At 41.6% G+C, this 17,213-nt stretch overlaps 1 protein-coding gene across 1 annotated transcript in view; it reads left to right on the top strand.

The window, feature by feature from the left end:
• Positions 1-17,213, top strand: part of swi2 (Protein singed wings 2) — a 494,822-nt gene that overhangs the window by 138,282 nt on the left and 339,327 nt on the right. The window contains exon 4 of the mRNA XM_067139747.2: positions 11,280-11,439. Within this exon, the coding sequence (XP_066995848.1) occupies positions 11,280-11,439 (160 nt within the window). The remainder of the gene's footprint in view (positions 1-11,279; positions 11,440-17,213) is intronic.

The raw sequence follows: 17,213 nt of genomic DNA, 5'->3' as shown, positions 1-17,213 counted from the left end.
TCTTGCCAATGCGGCAACGGTTAATGAGGTATAACCAAACCATGGAAATTGCAAGGAAATTCTCTTTTGAATATACTTTGAGCATAGCCAATGTTTCTCAGAACGTCTAATTATGATATTCTTTAATGGAGGATAAAGGCAAATTTTCTGAGAGTCGCTGCCATATCCTAGATCATATACATCAGTTCTGTTCATAGACACCGAGTACTTTCTTAACATTTTTTGTTGAAATCATTTTTAGCAAAGTACTATGAAAAACATAAAAATTAATTTAAAGGACCCGGAAAGGCTTTAAATAGTGATTATTGGATAGCTCTATCAAACTAAAATCATTCGAAAATCGCTTTTGGCCTAAATGCAGTTCCTAAAAACTGCCTAGAATCGCTTGTTCCTTTGCACGTCGTCTTTTTTTATTCAAATCCTAGCCATATTAACCTATTTACATAATTCTTTCTGTACTGTGTTCCTTGGTTCAATACCCTCAGGTATTTTTGGGGTTTTTGAAAGGTGTCCAGACCGAATGTAGTTATGAGGGCTTAAGTGAAATATATGCATTGACTCACATTAGCGCTCGTAGTGATAGAAAAAGACAAACTGCTAATTTAATGGACCAGAAAACGATGATTAAGAAAAGGATTGTAATTTCTAGGAGTAAATAAAGAATATATTCTCATACTTTGTTATATTTCATTTACCTAAAATTCGTAGCTCGTATCCTTAGGATGTTTTCAACACTGAGTCGCTTGCCTGAATGGCTAGAACTGTGGATTTAAAAAAGTTATTGTTCTTTCATTTCGAGACCTCTATGAGCGTGTTCATCAGTCCCATGCCCTTACGAGTGTATAAAATCTAACAACCTGCGTTATTCTTATCTCTGTAGAAATATTAGGAATTTAATTAGACAGACATATAGTTGGGTGGAGAGGACGTGTTACGTTGAAAAAAAAAACACGTTGTGTTTGTCACGACTTAAAATGGGAAAGCCACCCAATTGCATAGGCAGCGGTCAGATACTTTAACAATTACCAGTCCTCAAAGACCGCACGCACAGACATTCAAGCAAAATTTAATCGAAAGGGCATTTCATTAAAGGGTACACTGTGCTTAGAATGTCAGCAATGTAAAATGGTAGAATAAAGAAATTGTAATAGTCGGTGTTCTAGGCTTGTCCTGATAATGTCCATCTTCATAAGATAGTTCAGTGTGAATATAAGTGACACTGCCGGTCATTTTGTGCAAATTTGGAGTGATGCACACAGAACTAAAAAAACCTTCGTGGCTCAGGCGGCAGCGCATCGGCTTCTCGTCTCTGGGTTCCATGGTTCAAATCCCGGTCACTCCATATGAGATTTGTGCTGGACAAAGCGGAGGCGGGACAGGTTTTTCTCGGGGTACTCCGGTTTTCCCCGTCATATTTCATTCCAGCAACACTCTCCAGTATCATTTCATCTGTCAGTCATTAATCATTGCCCCAGAGGAGTGCGACAGGCTTCGGCAGACGGCACAATTCCTATCCTGCCGGGCTGAGTGGCTCAGACAGTTGAGGCGCTGGCCTTCTGACCCCAACTTGGCAGGTTCGATCCTGGCTCAGTTCGGTGGTATTTGAAGGTGCTCAAATACGTCAGCCTCGTGTCAGTAGATTTACCGGGACGTAATAGAACTGCAGAACTAAATTCTGGCACCTCAGCTTCTCATACAACCATAAATGTGTAGTTAGTGGGACGTAAAGCAAATAACATGAATTATTAATTCCTAATCTCGCCACTCGATGTGGGTTTCATACACTGCCCTTGAGGTGGTAGAGGTCCGAGAGAGAAACCAATCCTGGAGGGTAAACGGATTAAGAAACAAAATAATAATAATAATTATTAATGTTATTGTTATTATTATTGTGTCTGGCCTGTGTCATGAGACAGATGAACGCAATATTGCATCCGTCAAGAAATAGCAAGCTTAGAACTGTAAACACTATGTCTGACCAAGAATTATAAAATGTACAGTCGCTCAAGAAACGAATGAGGCCACGGTCTTGCGTAACTCCTCGCAGACACACTTATCTCAGAAACAATTGAACCTATAGATACATTTAATATAGGTTTTATATCTAGATGGATGGTGAATTATATTTTGATAATAATTAAAAACAAGTCCGGTGAAATATTAAATGTGAAGAACATTCTTTTGAGTGACTGTACATTTAACCCTTAGATGTACAGCATTGAGTTATGTGCAAAAGAGAATTTACTTCCTTGTTATATCTGCTTTGCGAGTTTACAAGACGTATGCATTGACTTCTACCTTGCAGACGAACTCGGTAGGGGTCGCCATTGTAGCAAAAAAATGAACAATCTTATATTTTTGATTTGTATTTCTTATCAGCTGGAGTGATGTAAACTATAAACAGCTAAGGTAAAACAATTAAAATGGTGTTTGCCTCAGATAATTCATAAACAATGACATCCCTAAGACTCAATGTGGCAGTAGCAATAGTAATCTTGCACCTTTGCATATACCGATGTGTAAAACATTAAAAATTCTCAACATTTTCATTGATCAAAATAAATAAAAACATATTTATTTCGAAAAATGCATTTTCTTAAATATTTTTCCTATAATGTATTACTTTTGGAATAAAATGGAATGTCGTATGGCTTTTAGTGCCGGGATATCCCAGGACGGGTTCGGCTCGCCAGGTGCAGGTCTTTCTATTTGACTCCCGTAGGCGACCTGCGCGTCGTGATGAGGATGAAATGATGAGGAAGACAACACATACACCCAGCCCCCATGCCATTGGAATTAACCAATTAACGTTAAAATTCTCGACCCGGCCGGGAATCGAACCCGGGACCCTCTGAACCAAAGGCCAGTACGCTGACCGTTCAGCCAACGAGTCGGACACTTTTGGAATGAAAAACCGTAACGTATGAAAGAAGTAATAAATTGCGCGTTTAAGGGTCAATACAATATTGTTCGCACACCACTTGGTCAGTTTCTTGGCAATGCACCCAGAATGTACCAATAATTATCAACATACAACCGTATCAACTTCTACCTTTAGGTCAATGGAAAGGACGATATATAGCCTACTTTATTTCCAAATTGGTTCATGGCAAAAACAAAGACGGCACTATCGACAGGTTGCTCTACGATCACGTGGCAAGTGCAGTAGTCTGTCTGCGCTCGGTGTGCCGTGTTAATTTACCATCCAAACATCCGTTGTTGATCGAATATCTCGCCTCCGAAAACACTGTAAACAAGCTAATGTGTGCAGAAACACTAACATATTTACAAACTTCATTCAAGCACGTGAGGCACCTGCTCCTCACCTTGGGAGTTGTTCTTCTTTGCAATACACCTCGCTCTTACACTGAGAATAATGTCTTGTCTTTCAAATTAAATGTATAAACACTCCACTATCCGATGTTTAGCCGAGATCTCTATCCATGTGACTGCCATTGTTTTATCATTTGAAAATATTGCCTTCCAGCGAAGGTAGCCAGTAAGATTCAGTATAACACTCACTAGTATGTTAAAGAATAGCGCAGAATATATAAATGTACATTTATAGCTATGCTACAGTTAACTAAAATTAAACTGATGGCCCAAAATTTGGCATGACTTTTTCAGTACACGTGTCCAGTTTTTTTCGTACATTAATGGTTAAGCAGGAGCCTACGTGGCTCAGACGGCAGCGCGTCGGCCTCTCACCGCTGGATACTGTGGTTCAAATCCCGGTCACTCCATGTGAGATTTGTGCTGGACAAAGCGGAGGCGGGACAGGTTTTTCTCCGGGTACTCCGGTTTTCCCTGTCATCTTTCATTCCAGCAACACTCTCCATTATCATTTCATAGCAGTTATCACTCATTAATAAATCACCTTGCGAGTGGCGACCCCATTGTAATAATAACCTACATATATTATATGATTCATTCATTTCATCCCTGACCCGGTCAATGACTGGAAAACAGGTTGTAGGTTTTCATTTTCAATGGTTAAGCAGAAACGCTCCCTAAATTCCCCAAAGAATTCTGAAATAGTTCCCCGCGCCCGCACTAGGATACCCAACACTTCGATGTTATCCACATTTAACTTATCCTTGAAGTATGGAAATGGGGATTATAAATTATTTTGCTTTCAGTGTCCACATCAGATGCACCACCACCTAGTTCGAAGCGAATTGTTGGATCTATAATAAACCCCTGTCTAGTTTTGGTATTGTAGGCTAGAATGTCAACACGTCGTATAGATCCAATCACAACACCGCAGAAACATCCCTTGACAACTTCTCAATCTTTAGTTTTTAGAGCTGCAGCAATCTTAGATCGCACAATATTATGGTAGGCATTTAGCAGGGGCATTCCATGGCCACATTGTCCCAAGACGTGTTCAAGGTCTTCACTCTCCAGGCAGCCACGTCTGCGTCTTGAAACCTTTGCGGATAGCTCTAACTGGAGCAATATCCGCATTCGTTTTCAAACATGTGATCCACGCTGATGTAGATAATCCACTTTTACTGCTTATCCACTTGTTACCTTCCGTAATTTCCGTGAACTATTTCGCTCCCTTTCTTCTTCCAGGTAAAGTCTTCCAGGATTCAAACTCATGTCTCCGCAGTTTTTTTAAAGTTCTTCACTGCAGATTTTGTTAATTCAGTCGGAAAAGACATGTTAAGGTGGATGTGTGAAGATTGAAATTCACAGTCGTTGTCAGACTGCATGTGAGCATTGTCAAATCTCATCAACGCTATGCAAACATTGCAGTGCTAGAAAATAGCTTCCCGTGAGGCTTTGATCAACTCGAAACCTCTGAACTTTTGACTTGAATAGAGCATGCTGTTTGGAATGTCCTCTGGCAGGAAAAACATTTCCTTGACAGAACTACGGATGATTATATCGATATTTTGGAGGCAGTTTGACGGTAGCTGATGTAAGGGAGCCATTTGCAAAGGACAAATCAGTTTGGGCCAAGTATATTAATTAACCATGTTCAGTGTCTGGTCTGGACGTAACACTGGAGCTGATGTCAAAAGTTTTTGAGGGCGTTTCTTAAAGCAGTGATAATGCCTACAAAGTCGAATTTGATGCCGTCATTGAACGTGGCTGCGACCGTAAGCTGAAGATGAGTAAGGAGGGACTTTGGAGTTACAAGATACAAGACGTCGTCTGGAAATGGTTCCACGATATCGTACCCATGAGGAATCGAACTTCTGGTGTCACAGTGGTATCAGCTGCGGGGATTATACTCCAGATGGACAGTGGGACAGTTCCACCTAACCCGGGACATCTGGTCAGTTTACTCATGACCGAGCGAGTGGCTGCGTGGTTTGAGTCACGTAGCTGTGAGCTTGCATTGGGGAGATAGTGGGTTTGAACTGCCGGCAGCCTTGAAGATGGTTTTCACATCATCGCTTCATTCACATTCCTATCCAATCGTCACTACAACACCTACTAGTGTCGATGCGACATGTAACAAATAATGCCGAGCAAGTTGGCCACGTGGATGGCGTCGTACAGCCGTGAGCTTGCATTCAGGAGGTGGGTTCGAGTCCCACTGTCGCCAGCCCTGAAAATAGCTTTCCGTGTTTACTATTTTCACACCAGGGAAATGCTGGGGCTGAACCTCCATTAAAGGCCACAACCACTACCTTGACAATCCTAGCCCTTTTTCATCCTTGTGTCGTCGAAAACCATCGAAGTGTTAATGCGTCATTAAACCACTATTAAAAAAACAAAAAGAACAAATGGTAGTAGTAAAGTATTTCCCCACATATCATGTGCCGAATTGCTTTCCAGCTGACAGAGCGAAGTATGGTATCCTCAAAATTTTAACCAACTCTTGTCATGAAGTATTCAGCTTGCCTTCATAATAATAATAATAATAATAATAATAATAATAATAATAATAATAATAATAATAATAATACACTTAAGAAAATGGAAATTGCAACACCATGAAGGCATTGGTCGTTTGTGTTGATTTTCAAGATATGGGACGATGCCATGTAGGTATGTAAACGATCAAAGTTTCAGGCCTATTGGATTGTTGCTACAGGTCTCCCCACGTGATTGGTCGCGGAGGAATCAACTCCAGTATACGGACTCTGGTGTAGCGTAGTTGACTTGCAGTCTGTGCAGTGAAGTGTTCCCCGTCAAACATGCCTTGACGACAGAGAAGAGCACGCTATCAACAACTGTCGCCGTTTGAGAGGGCTCGGATAATTGGGCTGTGTGAGGCTGGATTATCGCTAAGGACTGTCGCTGCACGTGTTGGCCGACAGGCATCTACGGTACAACGTGTATGGCAGCAGTGGTCAAATGGAGGTATCCACACTCGTAGATATGGCACAGGCCCAGCGCGACGGACAACTGTGAGAGAGGATCGCCGCATCATTCGGATGGCCCGGATGGAACCCTATGCAACAGCAGCGCAAATTCGAGCAGATGTGACACCCCACGTTACACAACAAACAGTTGGTAATCGCCTGCGTGCAGCTGGCTTACGAACCCGTGTCCCTGCAGAAGGTGTTCCATTGACCCCACAACAGCGACCTGTAAGGCTGGCCTGGTGTCGAGAAAGATCGACGTGGGTCGACGAATGGCATAGGGTCGTCTTTAGTGATGAATCGCGCTTCTGTCTTGCCCGCAGTGATCGCCGGAATCGTGTGCGCCGACGTACGGGGGAGAGGGGCCGCCCAGATGTTATTGTCGAGAGGCACACAGGGCCAACACCAAGCATTATGGTCTAGGGAGCTATTAGCTTTAAGGTGAAATCACAATTAGTGTTTGTTGAGGGCACTATGACTGCTCGACACTACGTTGATAGAGTACTCAATCCAGTGGTTGTCCCTATGATGGCGAACATTGCTAATGGAATGTTTCAGCAGGACAATACCCGGGTTCACACTGCACGCATCTCCAGAGAAGCTCTCCACGACATCACAACCTTATAATGGCCCGCCAGATCCCCGGACCTCAGTCCTATTGAGTATGTGTGGGACATGATGGGTCGACAACTAGCCAACTGTCCTCAGCCACCCACAACTCTGGAACAACTGACCCGTGCAGTGCAGCAAGCATGGGCCACAATTCCTCAGGAAGCGATCCAGGGCCTTATTGACTCTATGCCTCGACGAATTCTTCAATGTATTGCAGCTCGTGGTGGGCACATCCTGTATTGATTGTTGTCCAAACTTGCTGTCAGAGGGACCTGAAAATGTAATCATCGTAGCACAATCGAACACTCGTCCTGCATGTTCAATTGCAGCAATGTAGCACCACTTCTTCTGGGTGTTGCAATTTCCATTTTCTTCAGTGTAATAATAATAATAATAATAATAACAATAATATTATATTATTATTAATTAAATAGATAAAATCAATATACAAAATAAATATATGTTAATAAAAAACAAATAATAATGCTTTTGCTGGCGGGACCCAGTTTTTACAGTGCACTATGTCTTCTGGTACAGGCTAGAGCAATTTTGTTACTTTCATTGATCTGTCTCAGTCTTGTCCTTGGTTTTGACAATGTGAAAGTGACTGAGGTATGAGCGATCCTAGTAATGCCATACCTTATGTAGCCAGTCCCTGTTATGAATAGTGTGAAAATGTTGCTCATAGGGGCGGTTGTTGCATGCATTTCAGTGGGCTTGGCAGACTGATATGTAATAGCAACTTCTGGCTCGGTGAGGAAAGCAACGGGAAACTACCTCACTCCTCATTTCCCTAGTACGCCTCTTCAGTGATGCCTAGACCTTCTATGACAGCTGATGGCAGAGCTGTTGAGGATCCAACCAGCCTTCGGGCTGAGGACTGAACATACATACATACAATGAATAATCATAATAATGCTATTTACTTTACGTCCCACTAACTACTTTTACGATTTTCGGAGACGCCGAGGTGCCGGAATTTTGTCCCGCAGGAGTTCTTTTACGATCAAGTAAATCTACCGACACGAGGCTGACCTATTTGAGCACCTTCAAATACCACCGGACTGAGCCAGGATCGAACCTGCCAAGTTGGGGCCAGAAGGCCTGCACCTCAACCATCTGAGCCACTCAGCCCGGCTACGTACAATGAATACTAATAATACCGGTAATTAAAAATAAATAATAAATATACAATTAAATATTATTATTATCCAGTGGAGTGGCCGCGCGTGTTAACGAGCCACGGCTATGAAGCCTAGTTCTGAATTCGGGAGACGCGTGGGTTCTAGCCCCACCGTCGGGTGTCCTAGGAATGGTTTTCTGTGGTTTCCAACTTTCACTTCCAGGCAAATGCCAGGACAGTTCTTCTTCATAGGCCACAGTGGATTCCTTCCACCTCTTTACCCAATTTCATTCATTTCATCTTCATTAGCTCGTTAACTGAGGTTGGCGTCGTGAAGGGCATTCGGTCGTAAAACATGCCATATTAATTCATCTCGCCTCAGCCCCGATCGAGATTGTTTACCACGCGGTTAGGGGCGCGTAGCTGCAAGCTGGGTTCGAATTCCACCGTTGGAAGACCTGAAGATCGTTTCTCGTGGTTTCCCATTTTCACACCAGGCTATATCTTAATTAAGGCCACGGTCGCTACCTTCAAAATCTAACCCTTTTCTATCTTTGCGTCGCCGAAAACCTTCGATGTGTTGGTACGACGTTAATTAAATTAGTAGCAAAAAATAATAATAACATGAATAATACAGAAAGTATACAGGATCACTTGGAACAGGTATGCAAAACTTAGACACTATAATACAGTGATCAAACCTGAAGCGTTATATGCCTCAGAAGACATTGAGAAACAAGAAAGAAAAATTTTACGAAATTTTTTTGGCCCAGTTTGTATAGATGGAATATGGAGAAAAAAATCATCCCAGGAGATATATTGTCATTCTGAAAAAAATTCTCACATTTTTCGGAAAGGACGATTGAAATCTTATGGACACATTATCAGAATGAACATTAACAGGCTAACTAAAAGAATTCTCAACCTGGCCCTTTCATTAAAAACCAAGAACAGCTGGCTTCGTGAAATTGAAACAGATCTCCAGGAATTCAACATCTTAGAAGACATTGTACAGGGTAGATGTAAATTCAGAACCAAAATCGACAATCACCACTTTGAAGACAAACCCAACACCAGTGCTACAATAACTTGGTCAGAGGAACGAAGGAAGAAGCTCAGCGAGAGGATGAAGAGATTTTGGGAGGAAAATAAGGCCAACACATCAGCTAAGCAAGTTCAACCGTGCTCCCGAGTAGGGTATAACGATGTCAAAAAAGAAAAAAGAAAACATGAATAATATGGGCGGCATTAGTAGCTTAGGAACAAAATTCAATAAATAATTAAATAAAAGTTAGATAGAAATAAAGAAAGATGCGTGAGGGTTTTGCAAGGAAGGGCGTGTTGGTTTAAAAAATTAGATTTATTTATTTAATTAATTAATTTATTTATTTATTTATTTATTTATTTATTTATTTATTTATTTATTTATTTATTTATTTATTTATTTATTTATTTATTTATTTATTTATTTATTTATTTATTTATTTATTTATTCATTCACTATCAGCAACAGCATAACGCCGAATTTCAAAGATCCGAGCTATGTACAATAAATATTAATCAAAAATGAAATATATATACATATTTACAAAGGACACGAATATACACAATAAACACTGTAGACTCCTATATAATACATATTTACATAAACAACGACACTAACAAAGGATAATACATTTAAAGTAAATACAGGAGTAAAAATAGGAAAGAATAAGAAGGAAAATTAACTTATATGGTCAGTATCATTACAGAAGGCAGGAAACGATACGAAGATGTCTAGGTTCTTGTTGATAGATAAACATTGCTGGAATGTGTACAAAAATGGATCTTTGGGTGAGAGAAAGCCGACCGGGCGAGTTGGCCGTGCGGTTAGGAGCGCGCGGCTGTGAGATTGCATCCGGGAGATAGTGGGTTCGAACCCCACTGTCGGCAGCCCTGAAGATGGTTTTCCGTGGTTTCCCATTTTCCCACCAGGCAAATGCTGGGGCTGTACCTTAATTAAAGCCACGGCCGCTCCCTTCCCACTCCTAGGCCTTTCATATCCCATCGTCGCCCTAAGACCTATCTCTGTCGGTGCGACGTAAAGCCACTAGCAAAAAAGCCAAGAGAAAGCCAGGAGTAAGGAATATGGAATATGTTCTTCGTTCTGGTACTACGGGATGGGACCTTGAGGGGAATGAGGCAACTAACTCTGGTGACCTAAATAGACCATTATTGTATAACCGCTTTAGGTCAGCTACTTTCCTCCGAGCAGAAAGAGTCTTGAGTTTCATTTTCCGAAGCATTTGGATAGTGCTTAAGTTGCGACATGCAGGGACCCTGGTTCTGACGATAGCAGAGAAAAAATATTGTAAACGGTCAAGGTGGCTGAGATTTGAAGAAGCAGGAATGGACCAGACTGGAGAGGCGTATTCAACAATCGGTAAGATACAGGAAACGTAGAACGCTCTCAGAGCATTTACCCTACATCTGCGATGACTGAAATCCTGTAGAAGTGTAAAGTAAACCAAGGAGTGACATAGCACGTGAGGTTACCCTGTTTATGTACGAGACAAACAACAATTTACTGTCAAAATGCACTCCTAATTCCTTTTGATTGTCAACAATTGCAATCGGTTGGTTCAATAGGTGATGTTCTCGTAGAACGGGGACTTACGAAGTGTGAACGAAATGGTGGAAAAAATGAAATTATTACGCCGGTAAAAGGTCGTTAACAAAATTCACTAGAAAAGGGTAAAATGGGCCAAGTCTAAATGTGCGACACAATTCGAAGAAGCAACCCAAACAGGGTGTGGAAAAAGCGATGGAATGATATTATTATTATCATTATTATTATTATTATTATTATTATTATTATTATTATTATTATTATTATTATTGCTATTGGCTTTACGTCGCACCGACACAGATAGGTCATGTGGCGACGATGGGGCAGGAAAGGGCCAGGACTGGGAAGGAAGCGGCCGTGGCCTTATTTAAGGTACAGCCCCGGCATTAGCCTGGTGTGAAAATGGGAAAACACGGAAAACCATCTTCAGGGCTGCCGACAATGGAGTTCGAACCCACTATCTCCCGAATACTGGATACTGGCCGCACTTAAGCGACTGCAGCTATCGAGCTCGGTTTATTATTATTATTATTGTTATTGTTCTTCTTATTGTTGTTGTTGCTGTTGTTGAAATTTAACTTACGGTAGGAACTAATGTAGTGTTCTGTTCCAGGTGCTGAATATCTCAGGGCTGATGTTAGAGTCCCTGGCAGACTCCACCTTCTTACGTATGAAAGAGCTGCAAATTTTAGACCTTCGAGATAACAACATCTCGGAGCTCGACCTTTCAGCCTTGGAACACTTACCTTCTCTCCGAGAGATTTATCTGTCTGGTAAGTAAAGTTTCACATTGTTGGCAGTCGGTTGACACTGGTTAAGTTAACTCGTTTTATAACCCTTTCCACCCTAAGGTATAATTTTTATAATTTCACAGTTTTACTTATGTCTTCAAGGATGTTTTGGATCTAGTTTTAGGGAATGGGAATTATAATTCTAAATGACCAGATACTGTATTGTCGAATATTTTACAAGGGAAATATTATTATTAAAGTTATTAGTTTAGCTGGACAATTCTGAGCTGGACAATGCCAATGTATAGGACTTGTGACACTAAAAAATATTTCAATCCAGTCATTCCTCTCCTTTATTATTTTAACAACCTGCATCATTATAACTTCTTGTAGGCTTCAAACAATCCGCCTCTGTGGTGTAGTGGTTAGTGTGATTAGCTGCCATCCCCCGGAGGCCCGAGTTCGATTCCCGGCTCTGCCACGAAATTTAGAAATCGTTACGAGGTCTGAAACGGGGTCCATTCAGCCTCGGGAGGTCAAATGAGAAGAAATGGGTTCGATCCCCATCTCAGCCATCCTGGAAGTGGTTTTCCGTGGTTTCCTACTTCTCCTCCAGGCAAATGCCGGGATGGTACCTAACTTAAGGCCACGGCCGCTTCCTTCCCTCTTCCTTGTCTATCCTTTCCAATCTCCCCATCCCCCCACAAGGCCCCTGTTCAGTATAACAGGTGAGGCCGCTGGGTGAGGTACTCGTCATTCTCCCCAGTTGTATCCCCTACCCAATGACTCACGCTCCAGGACACTGCCCTTGAAGAGGTAGACGTGGGATCCCTCGCTGTGTCCGAGGGAAAAACCAACCCTGGAGGGTAAACAGATAAAGAAAGAAAGAAAGAAAGAAAGAAGGAAAGAAAGGCTTCAAACAATATTCCACCTTGCTCTTATCTCCACAGGTTATCACCATTGTAACCACGCAATAGCCTAGGAGTTCACAGTTATCTTCATTTATCTAATGTGGCTATCCTTGGTGGTACCAACTTAACCGGAATAATTTCAACTTGCGTTAGGAGAGTGACGTCGGGACAGTATCATATCATAGTACCAATACCATTCCGTTACAAGGACAAGCGTTTTCCTCAATTGAGAAGCAAGCGCCAAATCTGACGCAAATTGTGTTTCGCTTGTTGTCCGTGCAAACTGATCCTTGCAGTTGCAAGATGAAACACACCGGTTTCCAACCAAGCATTGTCACTTGCTTTCCGAATCCTGGCCAATGCATGCGGGATTTTTTAATATAAAAGTCACCTCCCTTTGTTTCAGATTCAGTCAAGCTGTGACGACCGACTGCTTAGCTGAATGGTCAGCGTATTGATCTTCGGTTCATTGGGCCCCGGGTTCGATTCCCGGCTGGGACGATGTTTTTAACTGCGTATTAGTTCATTGTTTTGGGTCGGGGACTGGGTATTTTTGTTCGTCTTAATGCACTTCTCTTCATCTACATGCACTACCACCGAGCGAGTGGCTGCGTGGTTTGCGTCACGTAGCTATCAACTTGCATTCGGGGTTCGAACCCAACTGTCGGCAGCTCTGAAGATGCGGCTGTACCTTAGTTAAGGCTACGGTCACTTCCTTCCCACTTCCAGCCCTTTCCCACCCCATCGTCGCCATAAGACCTCTCTGTGTCCGTGCGACGTAAACAATTTTGAGGAAAACAACACGCCACACTACGAACCACTAAGGAAACATGCACCGAGCTCGATAGCTGCAGTCGCTTAAGTGCGGCCAGTATCCAGTATTCAGGAGATAGTGGGTTCGAACCCCGCTGTCGGCAGCCCTGAAGATGGTTTTCCGTGGTTTCCCATTTTCACACCAGCCAAATGCTGGGGCTGTACCTTAATTAAGGCCACGGCCGCTTCCTTCCCACTCCTAGCCCCTTCCTGCCTCATCGTTGTATAAGACCTATCTGTGTGGGTGCGACGTAAAGCAAATAACAACAAAAAAAGGAAACATGCAATAGTGAATAGATTCCTCCATGGCTAAATGGTTAGCGTGCTGGCCTTTGGTTACAGGGGTCCCGGGTTCGATGCCCGGCAGGGTCTGGAATTTTAACCTTAATTGGTTAATTTCGCTGGCACGGGGGCTGGGTGTATGTGTCGTCTTCATCATCATTTCATCCTCATCACGACGTGCGCTACGCCTACGGGCGTCAAATCAAACGACCTGCATCTGGCAAGCCGAACTTGTCCTCGGACACTCCCGGCACTAAAAGCCATATGCCATTTCATTTTTTTCCCTCCACATGGGGTTGGTGTCAGGAGGGCATCCAGCCTTAAAACTTGGCCAAATTCATAGGAGCCAACCCCAGTAAATTGGGGAAAATGTTAGGAGAAGAAGAATCTAGCTGTAATGTTTTGACTCGTATTTACTTCTTGCACTTTCCATTGGCAAGCTCTGTAACAGGGCTCTCCATGCAGAAAATAGGTCTATATCCTACACGTAGAGCTAAGAAGAATTTTCACCTAAAAGATCACATATCGTTAGTTTGGGCAACTGGCCTTCTTCCCCCAGTCATGACAAAAAATTAGTTAAAAAGGCCCCACTGACCCAAGAAATCATCCCTAGCGCAGTGGTAGTTCCTTGGCTCCCAACCGGAGTGTCATAGTGTCATATTCATGCCTTAAATACCCGTACACTTTCTAAACTGTGCCTGGTTGCTTCGATGACCCCACATACACATGGGAAGGTGGCGTTGATAGCCAAAAGCTTGCTTGGCTGGTTATAGTATATCATATGTTTTCTCCTAACAGCATATTGTAGGGACATTAAATTATTATGCGTTATTATTATTATTATTATTATTATTATTATTATTATTATTATTGATACGAAGGGATAGGAAAGGGCTAGGACAGGGAAGGAAGCGACCGTAGCCTTAATAAACGTACAACCCCAGAATTTGACTTGCATGAAAATGAGAAACCATGGAAACCCATCTCCAGATTGGGCAACAGCGGGGATCAAACCAATTATCTTCCGAATGCAATCTCACAGCTACGTAACCCAAACTTCGTAACCAACTCCATCGGTTATTATTATTATTATTATTATTATTATTATTATTATTATTATTATTATTAATATTATTATTATTATTATTTATCTGTTTACCCACCAGGGTCGCTTATTCCCTCGGACTCAGCGAGGGATCCCACCTCTACCGCTTCAACGGCAGTGTCCAGGAGCTTCAGACTCTGGTTCGGGGATACAACTGGGGAGGATGACCAGTACCTCGCCCAGGCGGCCTTACCTACTATGCTGAACAGGGGCCTATCCGGGGGTTGGGAAGATAGGAAGGGATAGACAAGGAAGAGGGAGGAAAGAGGCCGTGGCCTTAAGTTAGGTACCATCCCGGCATTTGCCTGGAGGAGAAGTGGGAAAACACGGAAAACCACTTCGAGGATGGCTGAGGTGGGAATCGAACCCACCTCTACTCAGTTGACCTCCCGAGACTGAGTGGACCCCGTTCCAGCCCTCGTACCACTTTTCAAATTTCGTGGCAGAGCCGGGAATCGAACCCGGGCGTTTGGGGGTGGCAGCTAATCACACTAACCACTACACCACAGAGGCGGACATTATTATTATTATTATTATTATTATTATTATTATTATTATTATTATTATTATTATTATTATTATTATTATTATTATTATTATTATTATTATCATCATATCTAATAAAAGTGTCTAGTTTGACTTCAAATTGTGCACAACACATACAGACTAATGTCTACCTTGCTCTGAACTGCACTCTCGCGTGCTTAAGGAGGAACTTAATACCTTGGTCCTTGTACGTGCGAAATTATCTGTATGTTCTGCATAAGAGAGGAGATACGAGCTGAGCCCTCTTCAAGTGCACCTACCCTACCACTCGTGAGGTAGTGATGTAGGATTATAAAAGTTATCCAGAAAATGTGATTTTATAAAAGTGTTTTAAAAGTGCTATTAATTGCATTATTAGGAACAACCCACGATACAAATTCTATTTATAAACCACCAGTAGGGTGTACGAAAAAAAACGTCAGAGCGGCATGAAAAAGATCTCTAGACACACATTCTGAATTTACCAAGCAAAATTAATTAAAAATAAGCCATATATCGTCCAAAAGAGCTCCGTTTCTTTGTCATCTGCTAGAATAAAACAGATATTGGCAGGGAGGCAGCCTAAATAATTTCAGATCGAAATGTCTCCACATGGTAACCAAGGATATACATTATTATTATTATTATTATTATTATTATTATTATTATTATTATTATTATTATTATTATTATTATTATTATATTATTATTAGTCTATTATTATTATTATTATTATTATTATTATTATTATTATTATTATTATTATTATTATTATGAAATTATACTTTGTGGTACGTGGTTGGAAATAAGGCATGCTGTTTACAAATAACCCAATAAAACATCAGTCTTGTAAGATTACGTGACAGCTGATAGTCAAGGAAGATATCGTTTGTGTCCCCTCAGTGTCAATTATTGTGCTGATTAGATGATAGTAATTTATAGGAGAATCGCGGTATGTACCTAGGTGTTAGGCCTAGTACAAGGAAAGTTCTTTATTGGGGTAATCACAGAAACGGCATTGTAAATATAGGTTACAGATCTCTTCATATTGCTATTTAGGGGTTGTTGTAGGGATGAAAATGAGAGAGCGTGTAAGTCTTCTGTACGACCCCAATGAGACTATGGTTTCAGTGTACGGGACAAAAGAGTAATGTTAGGACAATGTTGCAAACTTTGGACTGGGAAGACTTGGAAGTACTGGGAGAGTTGGCCGTGCGGTTAGGGGCGCGCAACTGTGAGCATAATTCGAGAGATAGTGGGTTCGAACCCCACTATCGGCAGCCCTGAAGATGGTTTTCCGTAGTTCACCATTTTCACACCAGGCAAATGCTGGGTCTGTACCTTAATTAAGGCCACGGCCGCTTCCTTCCCACTCCTAGGCCCTTCCTATCCCTTCGTCACCATAAGACCTTTCTGTGTCGTGCGACGTGAAAAAAAACTTTAAAAATAAGACTTGGAAGTAAGGAGACGAACAGTTCGACCAAGCTGAATGTCTCGGGCTGTCAGTGGAGAGATAGCTTGGAATGTTATTAGTAGAGGAATAAGCTTCAGTGGAGTTTTAAAAAGTAAGATAGATCACAATGTGAAGATAAAGTTAGAATCAAGAGGATAAATTGCGACAAATACTCGTTTATAGGAAAAGAAGTTAGGTACTGGAATAATTTATGAAGAGAGATGTTTGATAAATTTCCAACTACAGTACTTTGAAATCATTTATGAAGAGGCTAGGTAAGTAATTGATCGGGAATCTTCCCTAAATGCAGAGATTGATTGATTGATTGATTGATTGATTGATTGATTGATTGATTGATTGATTGATTGATTGATTGATTGATTGATTGATTGATTGATTGATTGATTGATTGATTGATTGATTGAAAAGTGACGACGTGACGTTCCATTACTAAAATCCCATATGGATTAGATGGGATTAGTTTTTGGCCATTTTTTAAAAGAGACTATTGAACAGTTCATACTCCAAGACTGTTCTTAAATGCTTTAAATGTTACTGAAGTGTGCGGCTTTGAACTGAAGTACGAAAATGTTTAGGTTGCCCAGAAACTCATAAACTTCTAGTGTTTTTAGGTGCACTTTTGAGCATAGCTTATTCAACTGTAATGTTTGAAGAAAACTTACTGCCGAGTGACTTGGCCGTACGGTTAGGGGCGCGCAGCTGTGAG

Source organism: Anabrus simplex, chromosome 2, assembly GCF_040414725.1.
Source record: "Anabrus simplex isolate iqAnaSimp1 chromosome 2, ASM4041472v1, whole genome shotgun sequence".
Classification (NCBI taxonomy): domain Eukaryota; kingdom Metazoa; phylum Arthropoda; class Insecta; order Orthoptera; family Tettigoniidae; genus Anabrus; species Anabrus simplex.
The sequence above is the reverse complement of the archived record's forward strand: the minus strand, read 5'-3'. Positions and strand labels throughout refer to the sequence as shown.